This window comes from Teleopsis dalmanni, chromosome 1, assembly GCF_002237135.1.
Source record: "Teleopsis dalmanni isolate 2A chromosome 1, ASM223713v2, whole genome shotgun sequence".
Lineage (NCBI taxonomy): Eukaryota > Metazoa > Arthropoda > Insecta > Diptera > Diopsidae > Teleopsis > Teleopsis dalmanni.
In genome coordinates, this window is record NC_051846.1 from 80,067,182 (window position 1) to 80,087,370 (window position 20,189).

Sequence of the window (20,189 nt, forward strand, 5' to 3'; positions counted from 1 at the left end):
TTATAACAGTTTATCGATATCGATTGCAGCATTTTTTATATATAAATGTATTAGTAAGTTGGCAATGAATTTTCTACTGATTTTGAATGTATTAATACTGCAAATGTATTTTGATCTCGTTTGAAATTGTATTTGTAAAATATAGAGAAATCTAAAGCTTTTCACATTTGCCAAAGCAGGTTAGAATGATGTGAAGTAAAACTTTATATAATATTAAGTGAGAGAAAACGGGACGCCAATTACTCAAACAAACTAATGTATTAACTAAGCTTTAATATTGTATTTATTGAACTGTTTTTCATTGTTTCTCCTTTATGAATCTCAACATAATTTATAATAATTGAGATTTAATATATCCTGGAAAAATATAGTTATATTAATATAATTTTTAATAAAGGATTACTATAGATTTTTAAGAGCTATATTATTTCCTTAAATTATTTAATAATAGTATTTTAAAATTTTATATTTATTATACTTTTATTGAACAACAATTAAGTTCTTAAGTCTAATGAGAGTAAATTTAGCTTAGTCTCTTTAAACTTTTCTTATTTTTGATTGGCTACACAAACGACCGCATGAATATATGTATTCATAAAAATAAATAATAGATCTTACGATACTAACTTACATATACATTTTAATAATTTATTTAACCAAAGTTCAGTAGCGCACGTATAAAATTTGTATAGTGGGTACACCCCGAAATTTTAACTTTTAATTATTTATAATAATTTACTTATGGGTGTCGGTTTTTGCATTGTATAAACTAGATTCCGGGTTATAATAACGTGTAGACGATATGAACACTTTATAAACTATGGAATTGGAGTTTCGTAAAATTAGTGTTTTATCCTAGAGATATAGAATACTCGCTACAGTTTTGCTTTCTGAAACTCTTTCCATAGTGCATATTAACAGCAAAAATATAGTAAATATATTCATAAATTCCATACGTCATTATAAGTTCCAGAAGTAGTACTAATATATTTCAATTTTATAAAATCTAATTTTTGGAATTATACTAAAAAGTACAAGTTTTCATGTATATACTTCTTAAGCGATTTTTTTTTCATAGAAATATCAAAAATTGTGACAGAAAGTATAAAGAAAACTCCATCTCATGGAAGTAGTGTGGAGTAAATAATTGTAATGCATAATAGCCATGGTGTATAGGAACTCACACAATAAATAATAATACTCTGCCCATGTAGAAATTGCATTCACTTATAGAAAAAACAAATAATGCAGTATTTTCTCTATGACTGAACCTTGGCTTTGGCTGGGCTTTGATTATCAAAAAAAACGAGTTTTTAGGAAAGTACTTTTTTGACGATTCTTCGGACTGTTCATTGTTAAGAACATAGATTGTATACATTAACGTGTTGTATTAGGCAAATTGAACAATTGCTTTCAAATAAATCATTGTTACAAATAAAGATTAACAAAAACAACTTAAATTATTTATTTATTTTCAATATTTTTACTTTAAAGTCTTCTGAAACTTTATCTTATAATTATTGATTGATTTCAACATATTTAGATACATAATGGTAGACAAAGTATACATATATAAATATAAAGGAAAAGTTTTTCCTTTTTTTAAATAAACTTTATAGTAAAATATGGAACACTACGCCTGATTATTGATGTATAAAACTTTTATATATCTGTTGTTGTTAATGTTAGTTTTAAAAGTAAGTCTAGTGTTGGGAGCATTTTCAAAATCTCAAGAATCTCCAAGAAATAACATTTATGTTGTTTGCTTTCTTGGTGTAGACTTAGATTCTGTAAATCGGGCTTGTGATTTAGTGAAATACAATGCAAAGCAAATACTGTTTTAGATGGAATTAATTTTTCCTCTTTATCTCTTATTAGTAATAATGGAGTGCGGAAGGATATCTGTAATAGGTCATCACAACAAGCAACCAACCAAAACCGTACTAAAATTTGATTATCAGATAATTACAAATCATTATACTATATTATTGATTATATTAGTATGTATTATAAGAAGTAAATATTCTATATTTTTTATAACATTAAAAACAAATACGTTGATAACTTAATGTTCTTGTATACGATCCTCTTAAAAGACAGACCTTCGTGCACCTACTTCAGAATATGCAAATCCTCTTGCACATGCGGGCCGGCTCTGTTTAAGCTTAACTTTCGTATTTGTTAAAGATTTAAGCTTATATGTATAAGTATTTATATACGTATACCTTTACGTATATGTATACATATACATATTTAATCGAAACTTAATTTATGCATGTATTGTTGATTTCGATAAAGGGTATAAAAGATGTCTCCAAAGAAAAGGTGGATCATTCGCGTTTGATCATTATAACTGAAAGATTCATTTAAGTGATTAAGTGTTACTCTAATCAAGTTATTTAGAATTGAAAATAAAAGTGTGTGAAAATAATAAAAAAAACTAAAAGTGTGTGAAAAAGGATATCTAAAAAGGACATTCGAAACTATTCAACTTTAAGGACTTTTTTGAAGGATTATTTCTAGTGAGTCAGTCCTTTATCTGATACTTTAAAGTATATAAATTAGTTATGTGAATAGTTTAATAATATTTCAAAAAAATTTTTGTCTTTTTAATTATTTTTAAGAAATAATGTTGAATAATTAAATTAATATTAAAACAAAAAATCTAATTTAAATTTTAATTAACTTTATATTTGTGATATATTTTAAATTAAATTAAATTATTTATTTTATAATTGTGTTAAATTGAGTTGTTCAAATTTTAAACTATTTCCAAAGCAAAGGATGTGGCATTGAGCTTAATTTTGGCAGAACTATTACTTATCATATATGTTGATTTTTTTAAGTATTTATTTTAAGAAGCGATGAAGAAAATTTAATCAGAAGTCCTGAATAAATTTTTTTAACAAATTTTTAGTATTATTTTAAGTATTATATTTTAGTAATATTAATTTAATAATAGTAATGTGTTTTATTTCTAGTAATTTGTAATTGATTAACTTAAAAACTTGTAATTAATAACAAAAATTTGAGCTTCAATTTAAAACTAATATCATTTGTGAAATAATTTCCTATTAATAGGACTAGAGGTTTTTAAATCACATACTTTTTTATTAACTAAAACATTTTTTTATCACAAATTTAATTCATAAATCAGTTTAACAATTTTAACTTAAATAAAAGCTTAAAACATGGTTCAAATATAACTGCTTTCTTAATTAACTTAATCTAAAAACATTAATTTATAACTCAGTAAAAACAGTTCATAGTTCTAATTAATAAATAAAATTTTTAGTCCACTATAATATATATAAATAATGCCACCTGAGATCAACTTGCTTAACTTCATATTAACTTTTTTTCTTGTATCTCACTGAAGTAGATAATATTACACCCAATAAAGGATTACATATTTATGTAGATAGCATGTATTTCAAGAGAGAATTGCTTAAACATGTTATCTGATTTAAAACCTAAAAGAACGAGATTGTACGAGATCAAGTTCGAACTATTTTACTTGCATATTTTATAAATTTTTATAAAATTTATAAATAAATTTTTAATTTACTCACTTATACAAATATTTAAAATATTAAACTTGCATTTATTATTTATCATTGAATTAATACTTCTTGAATTACAATGATATATATTTAGTTTTTTGAGCTTGGTAGTACACACTAATTAAATTAATTAAGTTAGCAAATCGGAGCCTATGAGAGGTTTCGGTTCACGTTTTTAGTATTTAAAAGGTACGACTAGAGTCCAACGAAAAACCAAGTTGAAATCTCACTGCATAAAGATAAACTGTGAAATTTTAAAAATAAGAGTTCCAAGTTAAAGATTCAGTAAAATATATATATATATAGCTTTTTTGAGAAGTGATGTTTAAATGCAAATAAAAAGCTGATGTAAAAAGGATACTTTTAGTTATAATTTAATTCAAAATAAACATTAAAAAAGTTATTTTAAATTATTCATTTTATTTGAAACATTATTAAAAATTAATAAAAATTAAGAAAAGTTTACTGTGGCACTATTTGAAATCTAAGCTGAAGTTAAATTGTTATTAAGCGTGAATTCTTAAATAACTTTCCAAAATATTGTGGAAGATATCAGAAACAAATTTTGTTCATATTAGTATTCTATAATGTAAACATATAATTCGTAACAGAAAATTATTTAACAATGAAGTATGAAATAATTTAATATTTGATTTAAATAAAATTTTTTAAAAATGTTCGAAACCCTTAAATTTGATTTGAAGTAGAGATGTATTACAGATGCATTCATAAAAAAAAGAAAAATCTGCTAAAAATCGGATAGAATGGTAGTCTGATTTTGTTAATATTGTTTAAGTTTTTTTTTTATTAAAAAGTTTATATTATGCGTATGAAGTATCTGGAATTTATAATTTGTGCATAAGAAATCTTGCGTTTTGAAATATTTATTATTTATTATCAGAAACTGTACGAAAGTGATCGAGCAAGCACAGTACTCACCTGAGTGCTTCGAAACCTAGAATAACCATTTTGAAGAATACATTTTGAGTTAATTGGGGCCATTTAAAAAAATTCCCAGAAGAAGTGAAGGATTTACCTTATCCATTTATGTAAAATATATTAAATTGAATCAAGCGCTGACTTAGTTGTATTGTACTCAATGGGGTCTACTTTGAACATGACAAAATAATTGACTGATTCTATTTAATCATTTCGGATACTTTGTACACTGACTGTAAGTTGTATTTTAAAGTTTATATTTACAAAAAAATTGAAACACGGCAAGTTTGAGATATTTTAAGGCAGTAACTTGAATCATTTAATACGAAATAGCTATTAAATAAGTTGTTACTTTATACTATATACTATATATATAAAAGTAAAAGTATATATATATGGTATATATACCTCGGTTTACGGCCGCTTCGTTTAACGGCAAACTCGCTTAACGGCCTAACCATATTTATGACCGTGTTTCATTTAACAGCCAAAAAATACCTCATTATCGGCCAAGAAAAATGATACAATTTATTTATGATATTATTTTGCTTATTAATAGTATATATGCGTTGCTTCTACGTAAATTATTAGTGTGCAGACAAAATGCATATCAAAAAAGGTGGCATTTTAGTAGTACTGAGTCCAGGTGTGTGTTCATGTGCAATTATTTAGATGTGCATTGTGTTTTTAATGCTCGCAAGTTGTTAAAAGGTGTTTATACGCTATTAACTCAGTACGAAATTGAAAATAGGAAAAGTTTGTTTGAATAATGATTTCATACATATCTCTATCCTGAAGGTGAAACATATTTAGAGAAGAACAATTTATCTAATAAAGCTCTACTCCTTTTAGACAACGCGCCATGACACCCAATAAGCCGTTTGCAATTTCTCTAAAAAAACTCAAAATGCAGTTTTTACCGAAAGACACCACGACTTTACTTCAAGTCGTGTTATATACAGGATCAAGATGTTATATATATTTTATTATATTTTATATATATTTTAAAAAGGTCATGCAAGTTAATTCAGAAGACTTCGATGAGGTAAAGGCAACCATATCAGATAATAGTATTAAATTAACATCCTTAATTCTGAGGAAGTGTTTTGATAACATTGATTAAGTGCTTTGTGACTTTAAAATTGCAAATTCACTTCCATAGCAAAGCTCGGACGTTCGTAAAAATAGTTAATGAAGCTATGTAACCATATGAAAAAGTTTTAAAATAGCAACTAAAAAAGCAATTATGAAGATCTTAAAAATATATATATCAGTAAATAAATATATATCAGATTTGTGATGAAATATAAATTTTTTTCTTATTATTACATTTAATGGCTTTGACTAAGCTAACACTAAAGCAAATATTAAATGTGAAATCTTATTTCTCGCGATGTAGTCTTATCTTTATAAATCACAAAAAAACATTAACATTGCAATATTAAATGTGTCTCTACACAAAACCATTAAAATATTTTGTTTTAATATAATCTCCGCCAAAAAACCGCTTCGTTGGCATTTTGTTTTTAGTATTGATCTTTTGCAAATCCAAAGATTTTGTATCTCAAATTATAATAAACAAATATCAGCAGAAAATCAATGAAAAAGGCAAAAAAAAAGATTTTGTCAAAAATAATTCAAATTTCCTAAATGTAGATATTTTTATAAAAAAAATTTAGTTTGGAGAAGTTTTATAGTAAACTTCTGTTTTTTTAACGACTTTTGGATTTATCACAACTTAAAACGATGAAAAAAAATATGTCTCTAACTATATATGAATTTATAAGCAAACTGAAGTCTTTTCAAAAATTAATTTCTGAATTTAAGTTATACAAATATTGTACTTAATTATTAAACTGCACTAATCAGAATGTATTTTTACACACTTTTTTTGTATTATTATTATATAACATCATACCATAATAAGGTTTGGATTAAGGTTACTTTTTTTTGATATTATGTTTTCTGATTTTATACTACTTTGAGTCAACTTCCATTGTGAGTTATCTCCAGGTCAGACTATACTTAATTGTCTATTCGTTAACGCTCATGCATCTCATAATATTTTTAATAACATTCTTTTACGTTTTCGATGGCTTAGTTAGATCTGTTTCTTTATCATCTTCAACGCATAGTCCTCTAATCTTGTCATTGCATTATCGTAACAGCAGGGAGACGAATTTTGCAGCTTTATGCTCATCTGTACGATTTTGCTACTAATTTGGATGAACATTATAATCCATTTGGCGAAATTATCTCATTTTAAATAAAGATTATAGTTAGCCACACAAATATCGATATTACATTAATATAGGACGTGTGAGAGTTAGGCTAAGTTGCGTTCTAAATGAGGGAAATTCTAAGTTGTACCGATAATGTAGTGATGTGTCGATACGTGTTAATAAATGGCTAAATGTGTGCAGTGCAAAAAATCCCAAAAAATCTCCCATTTGTTTTAGCATCAATTTAGCCAAACTCGCACACGTCCATAGGACATACCAAACTACTGCAGGAAAACGGACTATTACTCTTTGAATTTAATGAGGAACGTTAAAAAATACATATGTTTATTGTCTTCTTCAGTACGTTACAAACACATTTACATCCTTTTACTTTTATCTGTAAAAATAGAACTTTTTTTATATTTTTCAAGAATTTAATTAACTAATCATGTAGTTGTTAACTTCGCGACAAAATACCATTTATCGGTAAAAAACCGTGTTTTAGAACAAATAAACAAATATATGTATTTAAAGCGAAAAATGGTTTTAAGTTGAAATTATATACAAAAGAAAAACAAATTAATCGTAAAAACCATAAAAACATATGGTTTAGTGTCAATGGAAATTTAATGGAAAAATTGCAAAGAATTTAATTACGCAGTCGACATCCATTTATATGCGAGGTTTAAATTAAAATAATGTACAATACTGCGAATTAACTCTTAACAGACTTATAAGCTGTTTTCAATTATTATTTGTTTTTTCTTCCATTAATGGTTATTGATAACAATCGATAGCATGAGAAACACAGATTTAGTTTTTATTATTCATTAATAAAATATATACATAATGTACCGAAACCTTTTGCGGCTATAAGAACTTTTTATGATCATCTAAAACTAAAAAATGTCTCAAGAAGATATTTGAAAATCTGATGGTCCCGCACGAATAGAAACTCCAACACATGTCACCAACTTCCTTTCGCAAATGAAATCAAAAAGCGTAAATGGCAATAGATCGGGCACACATTGACGAAGCCATCAAACGAAATCTGCAACCAAGCATTAACGAGGAATACTCAAGGAAGCAGAAAACCTGGTATGCTCAAGCAAACGTGAAAGCGTGCACTAGAGAAAAAAATTGATGCAAGCGTGAAAACCTTTGGAAAAATTAAAACTTTGGCAAGACATCGTGACCGTTGGAGAGAATTCGTTGTGGCCCAATGTTCCCCTAGAAACTCAATGGAATGAAGAAGAAGGTAAAAAATTGCTTTACCTTGTGAAATATATACCAGCTGGCGACAAGAAGAAGTTATCTAATCGCTTGATTTATTATAAAAAACAAAATTATAATAATATCTATAATCTCTACTGGGCTTATGAATCTGGTTTATATATATAGCACAAAAAAGTTTCATTTCTGCGAAAGAAATGGTAGCACAAATAGGATAGGAATAGAAGGGCGAAGACTGGATAAACTGTTTATAACAAAACGATTTTGATTGATTTTGTTTTAGAATTCGTGTCAACTTCGAGCAGTTTCGTATCAAATCAACTAAAAGTGGTATTAATGATCTATTATTTATTAAATCTATCTTTTTAATTGCAAAATAGATCACACCAAGTACAATGTCTTTACGATATAATTTTCATTATCTTTTGGTCTGGTTTCCAGTACACCTTGAAAAAAATTAATAAATATTTTATTTTTTTTTTTTAACCAATCATATATTTAAATTTCCTAAAAACAATTTTTCGTGAAATTATTTCTTAATTCCCTTTTTAAGTTCAGTTAACATACTCTTTTTATACAAAGATCCGTTTCTTACAAAGATCCGTAGAAAAAATTTTTTTTGTTCTTCTGTTAATACAAATAGTTCATTTTTTTAAGCTGTTTTTTAATTCAGTTTGTTCACACTTTGGTTGTTATTTATTTTTGTATGTACTAAGCTATATACTGAACTAAGCTAAATTTCATTGAATATCAGAAATTATCACAAACAAAAAGAATATAGACAATGTCTAACAATAATTTCCTAAATGATATTAAAATTTTTTTTTTATCTGAATATTGATATTCAAATGCAAATACATATTATTTTTTATAATATATTTTTTTATATAAACAAAAACTTTTATGGGTTTATTGTGAAAAAATCTCAACAAAATCTAATCGTTATAGATGCAAAATAAAATCTGAGTTAATTGACGCAGAAGTAGTGAACAGTGAAAATATAACAGCAAAATGCAGGAAAATTGATTAGTTATGATAAAGTACACAGAAAGCAAAACAGCATAAAAACACAAACAACAAAAATGAAATTCGATCACCAAATACTTCGCACACAAAGAAATGCAATGCAACTGCTCAATGCTTGAATCAAGTGATATAAAATTTCCCCTACGCGTACGAGAAAACACAAAAATCAATTGGTTTGAACGTTTTCTCATATTTTTCCTTTGGCACGAATAATCGAATGCTTTGTTATTCACAGAATAGAACGGATCAGCTGATTTATTGCAGCACAACTAGTTCAGCCTTAAAACGGTTGATTCAAATATTCGAATTTGAATATATTCGAAAACTTTAGAAACTAGTTTTTCCTTTTTATATTTTAAACTAATTTTTATAGTGAAGCAAAACCTAAAAATTTAAAATATTTAATATGAAATGTATATATTAAATATATTAAAAATAATTATTAATGTAATATTATAGTAATATAATAAATAATATAAGACCTGTTTTAAAATCTGCTTGTTTAAAGAAATACAAAAATGAGTAAATTAAAAATTATTATTATAATACAATTTTAAATAATAATTAAAATTAATTATTTTTTTATAGAATAATACAACTTTAAAATGGAGACACTCAAGGACGAAAAACTTAAAGATGTCGATATCGGAGAGCAACCAATTCCAACAACTGTACCACCACCTGAACCAGCTCCAACTGTAAAAAATGAAGTACGCAAGTTAATGCGTTCTGGAAGACGGGTTGCGAGAGTTCGCACTTCGATAATAACCGACAGAGCAGCCATAGTTAGAGCAAGATTACGTGCCAAACTATTACGTAAGAAAACTGTTAAAACGAGCGATGGTTCAAAACCCTCAAGCAGATATCACTTTCGCCAAAAATATTCTGAAATACCAAAATTAATTGTGCAAAAATATGAAATGTACAAGCAGCTAAAGGACTTAAAGTAATATGCTTTATGACAAATGATAAAAAATAAAAAAATTAAATGCTACACACTACAGATACACATTTCCACTAAGTACAACAAATCGTAATTTATTATATATTTATTTTTTCAAAAGGTCTTATTTGGTTCAAGTACATAGCAATGCACCAAAGCGAAAAGTTAAATTCCAAACAGTGAAAACGGAAGAAAAAGTACGACTGCGACTTGAATTTGAAAATTGGATGGGACACAAGCACGGAATGCCAAAAATAGAACCTATAAGTGAAGACGAATCTGAACCAGAAAAAGTACTGTATACATCAGAAATTAAAGTTAAAAAAGAAGAATTTAATACGAAACAAAATGAAAAGATTAAGCAAGATTATAAAGAAATTCCATTTGATATGCAACAACAACAGAACAATGAAGTATCAAACAATAATGATACTTACCACTTTACTTCGCAGTTGCCTACTATAAAAGAGGAAACATTGGAATTAATGGACATGCAAGAACCAATTTTCGAGGAGGTTGTCGAAGACGGAGTGGTAGTTGAAGAAAATGGCAATTATTCACAGCATTTAGCTCCTACTCATAGATCAGCAATATATGTTCCAAATTTTCGACTGGTTCCATTGGCTGAGACGCCATTCGCTACTCAAAACGCACATAATCGTGTCTATGCAACACTTGAAGAGTTTTTTGCGGATCGAATTCGATTGTACTCTCCTTTAATAGAAATATGTTTGGCTACTATGGGGCAGGAAGAATTCGATGCATTTCTCTGGTATGCTTTCGTACCGCCAGCATCGTTACTCCCAGCGAATACTGTCCCGACTGTTCATTTATACTGGAATCCACCAAATGATAATGTCAATGCACACTTTTTTGGATGTGAACATGGATATAATCATATTGACAATGCTGAAATTACTGACGATGAAATTGTAAATAATGAAGATGTTGGTGTTGTAAGTACTGATGGCAATGAAGATAATATTGACATTGAAAATTTTGATGACGATGAAGGAAATGTTAACATTGGTGATTCTGTTTCTGATAATGACAAAAAAAAGGTGGATATGGAAAATTCTGATAATGATAAAGAAAATGTTGATTTTGAAAATTCTGACGATGAAAAAGAAAATATTGATATGGAAAACTCCGATGATGATAAAGAGAATGTTGATATTGAAAGTTCTGATGATGACAATGAAAATATTAATATAGAAAATTCTGATGCCGAAAATGAAAATGTTACAAACGAATATACTTTAAACGCAGCAAATGTTGAAAAGGAAAATATTAGAAATGAAGATATGGAGAATGAATATGTAGAAAATGAACATTTTGAAAATGCTGGTATAGACAGACCACAAGGAAATTTTAACCGCTATAATGGAGACAATAATTTTATTAACGATTTATATCGTATCAACATTCGAGGCCACGAAATACAACCACCATCAGGACGTTATCATAATAATTTATTTGATCCATATGCACCACCGGAATGGTTTAATGGCATTGGATATCCTGAACATGTATTGGCATCTTATCATCCATTTGGCTTTGAAGAACGCATTTATATTGGCAGCCAAATTATAAATGAAGAGTTTAATGCGTACATCCGATATGTCAGTCGAAACAATTAATTTTGAAAATACCGTTTTAATACGGTATATCATCCAAAAATTATTAATCTTATAAAAACATTTTAACTGGATGTATACCACGAGTTTAGTACTTAGAAATAGCACTTAAATATTCTATACTTTATATAACTATTGGGAGAGGGGAATATATATAATCTATCTAGAGTGAATTCAAAACGTTTCACTATATTATCGTAAACATTTAATATTATTAACTACAAACCTTTTATTCAATAAAAGTTTCAACGGCAATGTACATGTAATTAGTACAAAGTCCATTATCTAACTTTTTGATTATTTTTCCAACTTTACAGGTTCGTCAGTAGCGAATATTCTGTATCTATTGCCAACATCTCAAGCGAGTGGAGCACTCAAATTGTATTGTCAGCTTTTACAAATATCTCAGATACGAAGTTTACCAAACAAGGAAATGTCTAAGAGAAAAACATTACGGTTTGTATTCCTTTAAGAGGAAACTCTTTCCAGAATGGATGGATATTTCTTACATTAATTTTAGCACATTGATTTGCAAATTTGTTACAACATTTTTTATGTATTTATTTTTTTTTTTAATTATAGACTTCATAAAGGCTGACTGACAATTGATGTTAGAGTCCTAACATTGCTCTTTGCGTAACAGATTTTCAATTCTGTATATTATATTATAACCAACATATATATTTATATTAAAACTTTGTTAACATTGTATTTAATCAATAAAAACTATAAAAACATATGTTATATTTGCATATATTTGAAATGTATCATTATGTAATTTTTAATATATTAAATAAGAAGGAGGAGTGTCCAAATCTAAATCTCTTTGATCCTTCAATTGTCGTTCAACCAACAACACATTATAGTTCGCTAGAATATTTAAGCAATAAATGCATAGCACAAAAAAGATTTACTTGAAACCAAGGAAGATTTTTCTTTGAAATCAAGTCCGTGTCACAACAAAATTAATGTAACACAATAAAATAACAGACCTCCGCTTAGTCTCTGAAATCCTCAATAAGTGTTCCAATTACAGCGCTACTTTTCATAATGTCAGCTCATGGATCATGAATTGTTGATAGCTTTAGATTCTTTTCACCAATCGCTTCAGTTGGTTTTTCCACACATAATAAACAATTAAAAATATTTTTTTGGACATCATGATTTGAAACATAATATCGTAGTTGTTGAATGGCCGATTTTGCTTGTTTATTCGTTCTAAGTGATCCTCACCGGCGTTATCATCCTCATCACTCTCATTATTAATAACCGCAACTTCTTCTAAAATATTGTTATTTATTAACATACCAGATACAGCCACGTCATTATCAATGTTCATGTAATCATCGAATAGGGTGGGATTCTCAAAGTTCCCACACATTCGGTCCCATGTTGTTGTTGTTGTAAACCGCCGGGACCTGAAAACAGATAACATGAAAGGATTACAAGACGTTTTCAGGCAGGTTTTTTGTTTTGCATTACGAATTATAAGAGGTTTATTGTTCTGCATTATAAAATGTATGAAAATATTACGAATTAACGAGATTTTTTCAAAGGGACTAGCAGTTTGTTACGAATTATTGAGGTTTTCGATTTATCGGGGTACGAACTACCACAATTCGACTGTATTATCTAACATTATATTTCTATGTATGTAAAATAAGAGAATATGTATAAATGAATTAATCAATAAATTCACTCTCGATCTGACTACCGAATGATTAATACATTACAGTTATATTAGCGAAAGTAATATGAATATATGCAGATGTAATGAATTTAACCGAGATTTCGCGTCTGTAGTCCTAGCTTGCAAGCCTATAATTTCTACGTTCAACTGAAAACTTCTTTTTGCGTTATTAAAAATACACCACAACAAAAATACTAAGTTTTAAAAAATATAATTTAAATTAAATTATAGCCAAAATCCAAAGGATTCACTTATGCTTGTTAGCTCATTGTGTCATAGACTTGACATAATGAATCAATTAAAATTATTAAGCATTACACACTATTTAATATCTATGAATTAACAACGGAACATTATTTGATGCAGAACTCTATCATTCCAACTTAACCTGACCTACTATTTAATAACAAACTATCGAAACGATTAAAGTTTTAATAATTAAAGTGAGCAACCAATCACGTAGAATTTTTTTCTATATTTATAGTTTTTATTTATATATAATATATATTGGAATATTATTTATTCGTACACACACATACATACATTTATTTCCTTTAAACATTTTCATAAAAAAAAACAAAAATATTTTCTATAATATTATATATAGTTATAAAGTGAAACAAAACTTTTTGTTAATAAACATGTTTTAAAAAAATTATATAAATTACTGTTAGATATTTGATTAATTTACAAAAATGAATAAGTTTTTTATTTTCGTTAATGATTAAAAATAATCAGAAAACGTCATGCTATTGCGCAAAATATTTAAGCTTCAATGAATGTATATAAGGAAATCAAAATTTTGAATTCAAAATTAAAAAATTAAATATAATATTTAATATAAACACGTTTATGGCATTATTTAAATTAATTCTTTCTGCATAGAAATATTTTTAAAAATACACAGTACAATATATAAATTAAAACAAAATCCAAAAAAAAAATATGTATAAACAAACTATTTGTTTTTTAATAATTTAAAATTTTTTAAGGAAATTATTTTTATCAATTGTTTGTTTAATATTATTTGATTACTTTTTTTGTAAAGTAATACAGATTTTACTAGCAAATATATCCTTCTTTACAGTTTGAATTAAATTTTTTTCGATTTAAAAATATTTTATTTTTTAAAAGATTTAATTTCTTTTCTGCTTTGAAGCAAATTATTATATATTTTAATGTCATCTTAATATTAATAATTTTAGATTATAATTTAAATTTTCAAATTACTAAATTAGAAATTTTACTTTATATGCTTTACACTTTTTGTCAACACTATTGCCAATATTTATATACATTTTTTATGTATCTTAACTGAAAAAGTATATAATGTGAATTGGTTATGTTTAAAAGGGAAGCAACATTTTTAGTAATATATTTTTGCAAAATTTGCCTTTCTACAAAATTGTAATTTTAGTACTTTTCTATATCTTTCTGTCACTTAATTAGATAAAGTGAATATTATAAAACTTAAAATTACAAAGCTAACATACCTTAGAGATTAAATTAATTTAATAAGTAATTTAGTAATAGCTATAAAAATTATTGATCAATCACAATAAAACTAAAATTGTAAACAATTTAAGATAAAATATAATATTAATAGAACTTATAAATATTGTATCCATATGCATCCATTCGCATGCAAGTGTTGAAGTCCATTTTCATTTCGAATAGAGTTACAATTAATTTATATTTTTTAGCTTCAATTTAGTTTAGTGGAAACATAATTTTAAGCGTTTTCATCAGTCACATAAATGTAACCTTGTTGCTGCAAAACATTTAATCGTTTCTCCACCGCATCCCGATCTAAAATTATATTTCAAAATTACAATATTTTCAATAATGAAATATTTCAAGATTACTTACATTTATTCAAAAGCATTTTATCCTGTGGATGATTACATTTTTGTACAAGAGAATGTAGTAAAATGTGTGCCGTATTGTAGCGCTCGAAGCAGTTCTTAGTATTGCTCAAGAGCTCATCCAAGGCAGCCGCTTGACACTATTCGGAGTTTTTTAGATTTTTAAAAATAATAAACTAAAAATATAAACATTGACTTACCATATCCAATGCATAATCATATAGAATTTTATCTGCTGTTATATTAAATGCATTCGCTTTCTGTAATAAGCCAGTGCCATTTAATTTTTTGGATTCAAACAAAATAGTACGGTACTTCGAATTCATTGTAAGGAGTGCTAAAAAAATTACATTTATTAGTCTTCTATAGACAGTGATATAAGACTAAGTTTCACAAACAATAATCTATAGCTGTATTTCTTGCACTGAGAACTAACTACGTTACTTACCATTTTTAACATTCGATGAAGGCTTTAAGCTGCCACTCCTTAGTTGTTGCGAAGCTAAATTTAATCCAGATGAAAGCAACTGCAAAGCACGTACAAGTAACACTAATCTTTCTGCTCGTTTGCAATGCTCAGGGGCATGAGGAGGTATCTGTTGTTGTTCAGCGCCTGCAGCCATAAGAGCCGACGACAATGGTGCACACCGAGAATCAGCCACTTCTTGTATACAGTCCGTTAAAGCCAGCACGAAATTCAATTTGGATAACGTTTCATTGTGCTCACGATCCATAAGAGTTTCTTCTGACAACTCAGGTGCGTGGAATGTGTGTAGATGATGACTCTCAGCAACCGTGCCAGTAGTTACTCCAGTGTCTAATAAGCTTTGTAGTCCTCCTGTAGCACCTAACTCAGGTAATGTGAAAGCACGTGGCCCAAGCATATGATGATTGTTGTTTTCTGAACCTGATCCAGAACCTGCTGAACCAACTGAACCGGGTCCAACAATTAGCGTTGGACTACCTAACGTGGGCAATTTTGTTAGCGCGGACGGCAGCACAGGTGAACTATGGCCAGAACGTCGAAGTGGTGACTGTGTTTGTCCACCTGGGCTCACCTGCCAAGTACATGGAGCACTTGGTGGTGGAGTCTCTGACAAAGAACCACCTGAAGTTGAACGTAACCGGCCAGGCGGTGTGCCAATAGCAAATTGCACCGCTGGCGGTGAAATTGAATTAATATCACTACTAATACTACTCTTACGATGATCTGGTCTTTGTTTAACACTAATTGGTTGGGAACGCGGTATTTGAGCAGGAGCTACCGGCAATTTTGGTGATGCAGCCAAATCAGTTGAACCGTTTTTAGCACGTATAAGTTTATCTGTATTTCCAACATTTGCATTTGTTGAAAGACGTCGAACTGGTGTTGGTACAGGTTTAGGTTCTGATATAGGTAGACTACTTGGGCGTGGAGGACTGGATTGATTTTGCGTTATTTGACGATTAGCAGAATGCCTTAACATTTTTAACAATATATACAATAATAATAAGTTAGTATATGCTGTGACAAAAAAATATTTATATTATCATACTTTTTATCATAATCAATAACATGATGATCTTCTGGAAGATTTTTCGGGACAAGCACAAAGTCATCAGAATCTTCTGGCGAGCTTGAAGAAACACTATTATTTTCACTATCACAAAGCACACCAACATTTGTTATAGTAGCACAAATTGCAGGATTTTCAACCACGGAAACTAATAAGGATTTCAAAGATGAAAATAAAATATATCAATATTTATTTAATTAAAAGAATGTTATTAATAAAAAACCCACCAGCATTTTCTTCGTATTGTTCATCCTTTTGCTGCTGCTGTTGTTGTTGTAAAAACTCTTGCTGTTGTTGTTCCAATTGTTGTTGCAAGGGACTTTTTACTTTTGCAGGAGGAGTTGTACTCATCATAGCCAAAGGAGCTGGTACATCAACTTTAGTTAAAAATAAGCATATTAATTTAAATAAAACATAAAATTTATTATGTGTAAATCAAATACCTGGTGAGGTTGCTACCTTCTTGCCCTGTAAGAATCTGTGAGTGAAAAAGCTTTCAAATGATATTCTGTCCTTGGCATTGCGACGTAATAAACACAAAAGCAGTTCTCTGAGCTCTGGTGAGACTGCACTAGGTATTCTGCACAAAAATTAAATTTAAAATAAATTAAAGTATACGAGTATATATTGCAATGCACACATTTTTATTTTCTATTTAAATAACGTAAGAGACTGACGAACTAAAAAGAAAATTAAAACAATATTTAAAAGTACTCACTTTGGTGCCAAATTGGCATTTTGCTCATAATAGAATTTTAATTCATTCGGTGTTTGTGCATAGAATGGGGCTTTGCCTGTTAAACATTGATAGACAATTGTACCTAAAGACCAGAGATCAGCTTTAGCATCATACTGCAGAGACATAATAACTTCTGGTGCCTGTGAAAAAAATATATGAAATATAAATTTTAATTATGAAATTTTTTTAATATAATAAAAGTAATATCTTATATTATATATAAAATAAAAAAAAAAAAAAAATAATTTTTTAAATCATATCATTAAAATTGGAAGGCTACTCACCATATACATTGGCGAACCGCAGAGTGTGGCCGCCATGACACCTTCATTCAAGAAACGAGCGAACCCAAAATCAGCTGAAAAATATATTTATTTAGTTATAGATTTTAAATTTTTAAAAAATTTTACTGATTCACACACCAATCTTAAGGGTAATTTTTGATGGGCTTGGCAATATTTTGCCGCAGTTGTGCGATAATAAAATATTTTGAGGTTTGAGATCACGATGCACAATTCCTTTAGTGTAAAGAGCTTTCATGGCACCAGCTGGAATTGAAAAATTTATTTTATTTAATTAAATTAAAATAACAATTAATAAACAACAAAATTTTTTTAAAACAAAAAGAACGACTGTTTCTTTAATTTAATATGTAAACTAATCGGTATTAAATTGTTGATATTTGTAAATTGCACGGTTGTATAATTACGAATTTCTTGTATAATTATGTAAAGTAATTAAGATGTTAAATATGTTTTTAAAACTATACTGGATTAGAAGAAAATTCTTTAATAAATTATGTATTGAAGAGTACTAGACTTGAAACAATCGTAAAAAAATAACTGAGAAATAATCTGACATTACAAAAATAGAACCTATTATAAAAAGGATTTAAACAAAAGTTCCTTCTTATTAACAAGGAATGATTATCTTGAAATATTTATAGATTTTTAAATGTTTTGTTTAATAAATTGAAGTGTTAAAACGTTGAAGAAACACCAAATTAGCTAATAATTAGAACATAATAAATATAATTTGTTATAATTAAACTAATAATAATTATATCACAAACAATAATATTTAGCAAATCTTGATTATATTTTAAAACTTTTCAGCAATATTTTTTATAAGAAAATTATAGAGTTAAGATAATCTTCAAAGCAATCCCCAATAATAAGAATATTTCTTAAATAATTTATTCTTTTAATGACCAAAATTTAAGTACTCTGAATACGACTACAGAATATGGACGAAATATTAGCTTAAATAAAAAAAATTTTCAAAAACTAATTTTCTTTAAAATGTGTATTATTTATTATTAATATTTTTTAATTAATTATATTAAAAGAGATACTTATATTGCAAAAAAAATTTTAAGAGTTTTATATTATTGATAATGGTTTTCTATACTCAATTCGACTCGAGATGAACTCGCCGAGTTTTTGGACAGTTTGTTAGATTTGAAATTCGGATGTATTATCTGAATCTTCCAAGTTTTTAAAATAGCGCAAAAATCAATCAAAATTTTATTTGAAAATTTTACTTAAATGTATTTAAAAAACTGGGTTTTATTGTTATTTAAAAAAAAAAAATTGCAATAGATATGTGTGTACATAAATGATCTATCATCTGATTTACTTTAAAATAAATAGTTATAATTTTTCTTACCTAATTGAATTAAAAATAGACGAACCGTGTCTTCACTTAAGGTACCCTTAGCATTTAAATAATCTGCCAAATCACCGCCATTGCAATACTGTAATAAAAAATAAATAATAGTTTAATTATTTTTAGGTAGTAATATTTGAAATTGATTTACAACTAAATAATCTAAACCATTTGTATATAAATTTTTACAGAAAATAATATGAAGCAAGGTTTTCTACTGTTGATCAATTTCAATATCTTTTATATTTTTAAATAATTTTAATTAATACTCGTACTATTTTAATATGGAATTAAATATCATGTACTTTAAGAGTTTTGTATTAAATTTACGAGAAAAACTTTATTATATAATATTATAGTAACTGTATTAGCAATAAAAAATTATATATTATTTGATTATTATTTATTAATATGAGATAATGTTTATATTTAAATGATAAATTATAAGTAATTAGTAAATAATAAATAAATTTATTTTAAACTTATGTTTGTACACAAATTATGAGTTAAGGTAAAATAAGTATTTTTATTACTAATTAATGTATTATTAACTAATAGACTAATTTTTATATTAAAATAATAAACTTAGATAAACAACACAATCAGTTCCTAAACTATAATTAAATCTCTAATAAATTACTAAAAATATTTTTTTTATCATTAATGTTACTAAAAAAAATTAAAGTGTATAAGATATTATTATTTTTAATAATTATTTGTACATAATATTAAGAATATTAATTTACAATGTTCGAGTAGTTGAAATAAAAATAACATCAAAGACATTACGTAATACAAATACAATATAATACATTTTAGATCTGCTCTCCCATGTTATGTCATAAATTTGTATACCCCATCCCTAATTTTTTACGACACCACCAAATAACTACATTTGTTTGTAATTTAAACCAGTTATAAAAAATATCCTGTTTAAAAAATTATAATAACGAGCGATTTTAAAGGAAATTTGTCGTAATAGGCATAGATGTAATCTTAAAATAAATTAAAAAAATAAATAAATAAAACTAAAATAATTAAAACTAAAATAAATAAAAATAAAATAAATAAACAAATAAATAAACAAATAAATAAATAAACAAATAAA

The 20,189-nt window shown here is 27.0% G+C and overlaps 2 protein-coding genes across 2 annotated transcripts; one reads left to right on the forward strand and one right to left on the reverse strand.

The window, feature by feature from the left end:
- The first annotated feature begins 2,350 nt into the window (after window positions 1-2,350).
- On the forward strand, window positions 2,351-12,234 carry LOC119672667 (AP2/ERF domain-containing protein PFD0985w-like). Its single transcript, XM_038083776.1, has 5 exons — window positions 2,351-2,522; window positions 9,572-9,929; window positions 10,048-11,825; window positions 11,881-12,019; window positions 12,146-12,234. The coding sequence occupies exons 2-3, from the start codon at window positions 9,589-9,591 to the stop codon at window positions 11,564-11,566; spliced, it is 1,860 nt and encodes a 619-aa protein (XP_037939704.1). The 5' UTR covers window positions 2,351-2,522; window positions 9,572-9,588; the 3' UTR covers window positions 11,567-11,825; window positions 11,881-12,019; window positions 12,146-12,234.
- A 2,586-nt stretch (window positions 12,235-14,820) lies between these two features.
- On the reverse strand, window positions 14,821-19,181 carry LOC119668106 (serine/threonine-protein kinase ULK2). The gene is made up of 11 exons (XM_038077502.1): window positions 19,082-19,181; window positions 17,836-17,961; window positions 17,698-17,771; window positions 17,393-17,553; window positions 17,118-17,254; window positions 16,902-17,051; window positions 16,654-16,822; window positions 15,567-16,576; window positions 15,319-15,455; window positions 15,123-15,258; window positions 14,821-15,062 (listed from the first exon to the last, which is right to left on the reverse strand). The coding sequence occupies exons 2-11, from the start codon at window positions 17,951-17,953 to the stop codon at window positions 14,986-14,988; spliced, it is 2,169 nt and encodes a 722-aa protein (XP_037933430.1). The 5' UTR covers window positions 17,954-17,961; window positions 19,082-19,181; the 3' UTR covers window positions 14,821-14,985.
- Between the last annotated feature and the right edge of the window lie 1,008 nt (window positions 19,182-20,189).

Bases quoted from the DNA above. Each gene is read 5' to 3' on its own strand.
- LOC119672667 (XM_038083776.1), top strand. From the start codon at position 9,589: ATGGAGACACTCAAGGACGAAAAACTTAAAGATGTCGATATCGGAGAG. The intron at 9,930-10,047 runs GTAATATGCTTT...TTTTTTCAAAAG, and splicing joins AAGCAGCTAAAGGACTTAAA to GTCTTATTTGGTTCAAGTAC.
- LOC119668106 (XM_038077502.1), bottom strand. From the start codon at position 17,953: ATGAAAGCTCTTTACACTAAAGGAATTGTGCATCGTGATCTCAAACCT. The intron at 17,772-17,835 runs GTGTGTGAATCA...TATATTTTTCAG, and splicing joins AAAAATTACCCTTAAGATTG to CTGATTTTGGGTTCGCTCGT. The intron at 16,823-16,901 runs GTGGGTTTTTTA...AATCCTTATTAG, and splicing joins ACAATACGAAGAAAATGCTG to TTTCCGTGGTTGAAAATCCT.